At 42.6% G+C, this 9,491-nt stretch overlaps 1 protein-coding gene across 1 annotated transcript; it reads left to right on the forward strand.

The window, feature by feature from the left end:
* Nucleotides 1–801: 801 nt before the first annotated feature.
* Nucleotides 802–5,644, forward strand: LOC147974454 (putative ubiquitin-conjugating enzyme E2 18). Its single transcript, XM_087517494.1, has 6 exons — nt 802–1,019; nt 1,151–1,254; nt 1,458–1,560; nt 1,661–1,724; nt 5,136–5,224; nt 5,299–5,644. Exons 1-6 carry the CDS (start codon nt 984–986, stop codon nt 5,392–5,394), a joined length of 492 nt encoding a protein of 163 aa, XP_087373620.1. The 5' UTR covers nt 802–983; the 3' UTR covers nt 5,395–5,644.
* The last annotated feature ends 3,847 nt before the right edge of the window (nt 5,645–9,491 follow it).

Genomic DNA, 9,491 nt, shown 5'->3' on the forward strand with positions numbered 1-9,491 from the left:
CTTATTGTTAGTTTAATCTAATTTTTCAACATATGGTATTTATGCATTTGTTTCTCTAGTAACCTACGGAGGACTATATCTTTCTACTATTAAAGGGGAGTTCATACGTTCTACTCACCACCTCCTCCTACCGCCTTTACCTTAGTTTTTTTTCTCTGCACCTCCCTGTTTGGAAATATAAACCAAATTGTCACTTTCTTCGTCTTGCCCTACTAGAAACCATGTCATGCATTAACGCAATTACATCTTACCAAAATCATGTCATGCATTAACTCAATGAAATCAAATCTTATCGAAACTTTCCTTACCCTTCCCTACCCATACTCAAATCAAATCTGACCAAAACCTCTACTAAATCAAAACTTTACTTGCCTTCCTCTACCCATAGTCAAATCAAATCTTAACAAACCAAAATATGTCGAGCCCGGACCAGACCATTGGTCACTTATTTCCACCTGGGCCATGTCACAAGGGCCGACCACTGGCCCGTATGCCGGTATGTGATGGACCGGCACGACACGTGGCTAAGTAGGTCATGCCTTAAAAATAGCCAAAAAAACAGTTCATAGCACGCGACCCATTATTAGGACTAAATGTGCCATGGACCGTCCTGTTTAATACATGAGTCATGCCGGGGTCTAGCGCGAGGCCCGTGTGCTGGCACGGCACGACCCACTTATAAATGTGACATGCCTGACATGTTAATGCGTGGGCCGGGCCGGGCCGGGCCGTGGGGGTGCCGGCCCACTTTACCAGGCTTCCCAACGCATGGAAGTTTACAAGCGTTGAGTTATTATATTTCTCATCACCAAAGGAGAAAGCGTTGAATTGAGCGGCGAGTCTTTCCAGCCGGCCACTTGAGCTCCTCGTCCGCCATCGGCATCCCCGTCGCGTCGCACCCCGCCGCTACACCAACCCACCCCACGTATTCCCCGCACCTTTCCCCCCTCCCCCGGCCTCGGCGAGACCGCGCGCGGCGCGCCATGACGAGCTCCGCCTCCTCCTCCCCTTCCCGCAAGGTACCAAACCCTAACCCCCGCCCCGCCCCCGGGCCACGCCCAATCTCGTCGACCCCCCTCGCGATCCGGCCCCGCCGGATTCGCCGACCGCCGCCCGATTCGGCCGAATTAACCCCGCTGTTCGCGCGCAGGTGCTGAGCAAGATCGCGTGCCTCCGGCTGCAGAAGGAGCTCGGGGAGTGGCAGGCCAGCCCTCCCGGCGGCTTCACCTACAAGGTCTCCGACAACCTCCAGCGGTGCCTGCCCCTACGCCCTCCCCTCTCCCCCGCGCCCCGCCTGACCAATCCAGTCCCCCCTCTCCTCCCCCCGTTGGGTCCGCCGTAGTATTGATCCGCTGCGGACCTTTTATCTTCGCTACAATACGATTTCGTTCTCGTAATCTGTTTTATATACGGAACAAAAGGCAATATGAAAATCATGATGGGTGGCACGGCAACAGGTGGGTCATCGAGGTGTCCGGGGCGGAGGGGACGCTCTACGCCGGCGAGACGTACCGGCTGCAGGTTGACTTCCCGGAGCAGTACCCCATGGAGGCTCCACAGGTGAGAGAGATCCCCTGTTCTTTCTACTTTCTTTGGTTCGTACCTCTTACGCGTAGAGCTCACGTTATTTTGGACCGGTCTGATGGATGTTTTGGTGCAGGTTATATTTATGCATCCGGCGCCGATGCATCCGCACATTTACAGCAATGGGCACATCTGTCTAGGTATAATTCTTGTTGCTCCTTTTAGTTTTGTGTTTGATGCTTCTGCACGCTTGAGTGGCATATGGAAGTCCATTAACTACCCTTTTCGTGTTAACACTCAAGATTGATAAGATTATCTTGGACCATCTATCTGATCGATTAATGGTATATCACCTAGGGGTGGGCCAATAGGAGAGGTCGCGGGAACGTACGGCCAACAACGAGCTGCCCCCTCACTAGGTTTTTTTAGTCTTGCTCCCGCGCTAGGCAGCCTTGAGCGCGCGCGTTCGCGACAGAAAAATCATGGGCCAAGCCGCATGCACGTATACAAGGCCCAAGCTGGCAAGCTGTTGTGGCTTGCTTTTCTGGTCGACTTGTACGTGCGTACGAGGCGCTGCTGGTTGGTGGTTTAGTCCCACCTCGGCCAGCCACACACAAGGAGGTGGATAGCTAGTCTATATAATAGCGTAGGTGGAAAGGATGCGAGCCACGGAGCCACACAACTGATTCGTTGGCATATTTGGCGAATATGGTATAAACCGATTACCAGACCGAAAAGCTCTGTTAACCGAATTTTCAGTTTTCTATTTTGCCTTGACTTTATCGGTTTCCATCTTTGCAAACCGAATTTAAAAAAAACGAATGGTAGAAACCGAATTTTTGGTTTATACCGAATGCCCAGGCCCAATATCACCCATGCATGGATCGATGCCTTGCTCTGCTTCTAAATTAACGTGTATAATAAAAGCTAAAAATATGTACTGATATGTTGTGGCTTGCTTTTCTGGTCGACTTGTACGTGCGTACGAGGCGCTGCTGGTTGGTGGTTTAGTCCCACCTCGGCCAGCCACACACAAGGAGGTGGATAGCTAGTCTATATAATAGCGTAGGTGGAAAGGATGCGAGCCACGGAGCCACACAACTGATTCGTTGGCATATTTGGCGAATATGGTATAAACCGATTACCAGACCGAAAAGCTCTGTTAACCGAATTTTCAGTTTTCTATTTTGCCTTGACTTTATCGGTTTCCATCTTTGCAAACCGAATTTAAAAAAAACGAATGGTAGAAACCGAATTTTTGGTTTATACCGAATGCCCAGGCCCAATATCACCCATGCATGGATCGATGCCTTGCTCTGCTTCTAAATTAACGTGTATAATAAAAGCTAAAAATATGTACTGATATGGTGTTTTTCCTTGTCCGCCAATATGCTTTGATACATACAGAGGAAATTTAATAGCACACATAATTTTCTTAAGACGGAGGTTAAGGTATTAAATTATGCGTCTCTGGACTAAACCACAATTCTTTTTTCAGTATTGTTCTGCTGAGTAACTAAAAGAAAAGTATTAATCAACATCCTATAAGATTTGTGACCATCATACATTAGTTTTATACGCATCAAGTCCCCAGATGCTCATAGCCACGACAATTTACCTGTGACAAAAGCACAACCTCCTGGCTTATAACTTCCATCTTTGCAGCTTGGCATCCGACCAGTGCCTCGGTAGTGCCCTTTATGGACTGGATGGATAGGTCATCGCTAATTGATTATCCAGTACAATGCTACCTGTGTTAATGCCAGCATAGATCAAATATACTGATGAACTGAATCATGCAGATGAATAAATAATGTTGTCTATTAAAGCTTTATATACCTGAGAAATGTCTTCTGTTATTAGTAAAAGAACATGTATAGCCTAATAAACAGAGTAAAAGAACATCTGTTTTTAGGCGAACCATGTAACTTAGGCTCTTTCGCATTTTACCATGTCTCACAAATGGACAAACATTGTTTCATTCAAATGACCGAGCTATGGCTAACCATGAACCTAGTTTCGCTGACCATGTCAAGTATGAAAATTAAGTATGCATATATTTGCATTGCTGTAGCCAAATTTTGACGGTCACTAGGATCTTCCGTTTCTTTTTCTCTCTGAAATAACTATATTTAGCTTTAACAAACTTGCTATAGGCTCCTTCTTTTTGAGCTTTAGGAACCAGCTTCTCATGAAAGAAAGTGGAAGCTGGAAAAAACATCAAACTGCAGCCTGCTGGCTAGCCACAGGTGCTTCCTGCACGAAGCACATCCGGGGGTAACTTCCTGCACGAAGCTGTGTGGCTCTTAGCGGTTACCCTGTCTTATTTCACAAATTGTAGATAAATTGCCCCCAAGTGCCTCGATTCCCTGTCATCTCCCAGCAGCAAACCTAGCCAGTGCCCCAGCCTCCTCTTGCACGAATGCTTCTCCTCTCTTGTACACTGCTATGTGATGCAGGCCATGCACGACACTTTCCTAAACTAATGTCCCGACAAGCTTGATCATAATTACTGATCCTAACCGGACTCTCAACTAGGAAACCTACAAGTACTAGACAGGTAGTACACCTACCAGAACCCACCTAATCTCGCTAATCATAGTATTGAAACTAAACGTTCCTGATTCAAATACAAGTTGAACAAGTTGGATTATTTCCAACTGCACCCCCCTTCCCCCACCTCACCTCGTTGTCCTTGCGTCGACCACCCCTCACTGGCCGGACAATTATTAACTACATGGACAAGTGACATGACAATAAATTTTGTGTGCTCTCGTTTATTCTATTTATGCATCTTTGAGCGAGGGAGAAATATTATTATGAAATACACTCTCTGTTCCTAAATATAAGACGTTTTTGCAGTTCAATTTAAACTGCCAAAACTTCTTATATTTAGAAACAGGGGTAGTAGTTACATTAGTATATAATAAAAACCATTTACTGTTGGTCAAAATACCATTTAAACAAGCTATTAACTAAGAGTCGGCAAATTACACCGATCTGGGCACTCTGGCGGTATTTCAGCCTTTTCACCAGCTCACAACTGCTCGCACGGCTACGCTGCCAAACAGTTAACCTTCATCACAGCCACTTCCTCGATACAGCAGCTTTGCCACCGCAGCAAGTCTATAGATACTTCGGTCGAAGCTGCAGCCCAAACAAACAAGTCCATATGTACTACGGTGAATTCCCACACCATGTGTCACAAGTCCTCCTGGCCCAGTCTATTTACTTACCCGTTATTTCGCTCAACTTTGATCAATTCACATATAGCGGGTTTTTTTAAACAAGATGAGATACGACAGCTCACTATATTGTCAAGTCATGTCTTTCTAAGATAAATAGATATCTGGACGTTTGGTGAACATCCAGTACCTTTTGCCTCTTAGTTTGTTTAATGTAAGGTTGAGCCGTAACAGTTAGCCCTTTCATCCATTTTTCTTTCTTTGCATCATTTTGTAAACCGATTTAATTTAAGGTTGTTTTCATGGGTTCTTGAGTATCTTTCGACGTGTCTGGTTTTATTTAACAGCTGCCATATTTTGACTTGCTACAATAGTGCATTTTCATGTGCCGAGACACCAGCTTTCTAACGATTCACTTTTCTGCAGATATATTGTATGACTCATGGTCACCAGCAATGACGGTCAGTTCGGTGTGCATCAGCATCTTGTCCATGTTGTCAAGTTCACCAGCTAAGGTCACCCAGCTCCCTCTACATTATCTACAATATAACTGAACGGTCATCTAACTGTACATATTGTTTGCATGCAGGAACGCCCATCTGATAACGATCGCTATGTCAGGAACTGCCGCAACGGGAGGTCTCCGAAGGAGACGAGGTGGTGGTTTCATGATGACAAAGTGTGATGGGCTCCATCTGGTTTCTTCTTCCGGCATCAGCAGCTCTTATACATCATCCTGCCTACCGTAGTATGGCGTGCGTCGTTCATGAAAAGATTATTTAGGCAAATATTTCAAGCCATCTATTTGGCGGCAAATTGACATGCCCATGTATGTGGTTTTGTACATGATGAATCTGCACCTGTATCAACTCCCGTGCTTACCAACTCTTATCCCTTTTGATATGATGAAAGTAGTAATCGAGTGTTTTATCTTATTAATAGAGGCACCAGGTGCTGGCTGGGCCTTAGTTTGCTTGATTTCGTGATCACATTTGATTAGACATCAGCGATGGTTCAAATTCTAGAACCTTTTGGCATAGTAGACATCCTAATCGGTTCAATGTTGAATCGTAAATTTATAATCCTATAAGAGCGACCCAAACCAGTTTTAGAGCGTATCCAACACAGCCCTATAATTTGATGACCCAAAACCAGTTTTAGGTGTTTCCAACAGCAGCTCTTAATTCAGATTCTTCAGATTCCTTTTAGAGAAGGAGTACAAGACTTAATTGCCTGGCAGTATGATACCCGGGGCCTTCACTCGGTGAAGAGCGCATATAAGCTCCATGTGCAACTAGAGGAGGACCGAAGGAATGGGGGGCAAGGAAGAAACTCGGCCGCGCCGGGTAATCTGAAACGAACAACTGATGACTCCTGGAAGAGGATTTGGAAACTGCTGTGCCCTGGATATTCGCTTGGAGACTAAAGCACGGATCACTAGCCCTACGCACAAACGTCGCGCGTAAGGGCATCCCTATCCAGGACACCAGTTGCCTTTTCTATGGACGAGCCGCTGAGGACAGAGCACATCTTCTTATCAAGTGTAAAAAGGTCAAGGAGGGGTGGATGGAGATGGCTACGGAGAAGGAACGTATAGAGCTTGAAGGGATAGCGTCTGTGCAAGCAAACAACACACAAAAAACAGAATCTGTCAAAAACAGGACAGTATGTAGTAATCTGTAGCTAACGTAAGATTTGGAACCCCAAAAATTCTAATATAAATTTTTGGACGTGAGGAATTTATCTATTAATTATCTGCAAAAAGAATTAACTAAATATCACTTTTCAAATAAAAATGGCAGCAATTCTCGTGAGCGCTAAAGTTTTTTTTTACAGCAAAATTAAAAAGACTTCCTCCAAGTCTTCCCAACGGTTTTACTTGGCACAAACACTAATTAAACACAAAAAACACAACCAAAACAGAGGCTAGATAAACTATTTATTACTAAACAGGAGAAAAGGCAAGTAATAAAAATAAAATTGGGTTGCCTCCCAACAAGCGCTATCGTTTAACGCCCCTAACTAGGCATAAAAGCAAGGATAGATCTAGGTATTGCCATCTTTGGAATACAATACATAAGTGGCTCTCATAATAGATTCATAAGGTAATTTTATTTTCTTTCTAGGAAAGCGTTTCATGCCGTTCCTTAACGGAAATTGGAATCTAATATTTCATTTCTTCATATCAATAATTGCACCAATCGTTCTAAGGAAAGGTCTACCAAGAATAATAGGACATGAATGATTGCAATCTATGTCAAGAACAATAAAATCTACGGGTACATAGTTCCTATTTTGCAACAATAAAAACATCATTAATTCTTCCCATAGGTTTCTTAATGATCGAATCCGCAAGATGCAAGTTTAAAGAGCAATCATCAAAATCATGAAAACCTAGCAAATCACACAGTCTTTGGAATCGTGGAAACACTAGCACCCAAATCACACAAAGCATAGCATTCATACTCTTTAATTTTAATTTTAATAGTAGGTTCCCACTCATCATAAAGTTTTCTAGGGATAGAAACTTCCAACTCAAGTTTTTCTTCATAAGATTGCATCAAAGCATCAACGATATGTTTAGTGAAAGCTTTATTTTGACTATAAGCATGAGGAGAATTTAGCACGGATTGCAACAAGGAAATACAATCTATCAAAGAGCAATTATCATAATTAAATTCCTTGAAATCCAAAATAGTGGGTTCATTAATATTTAAAGTTTTGACTTCTTTAATCCCACTTTTAACAATTTTAGCATCAAGATCTAAAGACTCCGAATTCTTGAATCGCCGTCTAGGTAAAGGTGGATCATATTCAGTCCCATTATTATCAAGATTCATATTGCAAAACAAAAATTTAATAGAGGACACATCAATAACTTTTAAATCTTCATCTTTATTATCATGGAAACTAGAAGAACACGCTTTTATAAAACAATCTTTCTTAGCACACATCCTAGCAGTTCTTTCTTTACACTCATCAATGGAAATTCTCATGGCTTTGAGAGACTCATTGATATCATGCTTAGGTGGAATAGATCTAAGTTTCAAAGAATCAACATCAAGAGAAATTCTATCAATGTTCCTAGCCAACTCATCAATCTTAAGCAATTTTTCTTCAATCAAAGCATTGAAATTCTTTTGCGAAGTAATAAATTCTTTAATATTAGATTCAAAATCAGAGGGCATCTTATTATAATTTCCATAAGAATTGTTGTAGGAATTACTAGGATACTGCCTAGGATTAAAGTTTCCTCTATACGCGTTGTTACCAAAATTATTCCTAACAACAAAATTCACATCCATAGATTCATTATTATTCTCAATCAAAGTAGACAAAGGCATATCATTAGGATCAGAAGAAACACTTTTATTAGCAAATAATTTCATAAGTTCATCCATCTTTCTACTCAAAATATTAATTTCTTCTATCGCATGCACTTTTTTATTAGTAGATCTTTCAGTGTGCCATTGAGAGTAATTAACCATAATATTATCTAGGAGTTTAGTAGCTTCTCCTAAAGTGATTTCCATAAAAGTGCCTCCCACGGCCGAATCTAAAAGATTTCTAGAAGCAAAATTCAATCCGGCATAAAAATTTTGTATAATCATCCACAAATTCAAACTGAAGGAAATATGCCCTAGAGGCAATAATAAAGTTATTATTTATTTCCTTATATCATGATAAATTTTTATTATTCATGCTAGAATTGTATTAACCGGAAACATAATACATGTGTGAATACATAGACAAACAGAGTGTCACTAGTATGCCTCTACTTGACTAGCTCGTTAATCAAAGATGGTTACGTTTCCTAACCATGAACAAAGAGTTGTTATTTGATTAACGAGGTCACATCACTAGTTGAATGATCTGATTGACATGACCCATTCCATTAGCTTAGCACCCGATCGTTTAGTATGTTGCTATTGCTTTTCTTCATGACTTATACATGTTCCTATGACTATGAGATTATGCAACTCCCGTTTACCGGAGGAACACTTTGTGTGCTACCAAACGTCACAACGTAAATGGGTGATTATAAAGGAGCTCTACAGGTGTCTCCAATGGTAGATGTTGGGTTGGCGTATTTCGAGATTAGGATTTGTCACTCCGATTGTCGGAGAGGTATCTCTGGGCCCTCTCGGTAATGCACATCACTTAAACCTTGCAAGCATTGCAACTAAATGAGTTAGTTGCGGGAGATGTATTACAGAACGAGTAAAGAGACTTGCCGGTAACGAGATTGAACTAGGTATAGGAATACCGACGATCGAATCTCGGGCAAGTAACATACCGATGACAAAGGGAACAACGTATGTTGTTATGCGGTCTGACAGATAAAGATCTTCGTAGAATATGTAGGAACCAATATGGGCATCCAGGTCCCGCTATTGGTTATTGATTGGAGACATGTCTCGGTCCTGTCTACATTGTTCTCGAACCCGTAGGGTCCGCACGCTTAAGGTTACGATGACAGTTATATTATGAGTTTATGCATTTTGATGTACCGAAGGTTGTTCGGAGTCCCGGATGTGATCACGGACATGACGAGGAGTCTCGAAATGGTCGAGACATAAAGATTGATATATTGGAAGCCTATGTTTGGATATCGGAAGTGTTCCGGGTGAAATCGGGATTTTACCGGAGTACCGGGAGGGTTACCGGAACCCCCCGGGAGCTATATGGGCCATAGTGGGCCTTAGTGGAAAAGAGAAGGGGCTGCCCTAGATGGGCTGCGCGCCTCCCCCTTCCCCTAGTCCTATTAGGACTAGGAGAGGT

This window comes from Triticum urartu, chromosome 4A, assembly GCF_056163025.1.
Source record: "Triticum urartu cultivar PI428250 chromosome 4A, HENAU_Tu73, whole genome shotgun sequence".
Classification (NCBI taxonomy): Eukaryota; Viridiplantae; Streptophyta; class Magnoliopsida; order Poales; family Poaceae; genus Triticum; species Triticum urartu.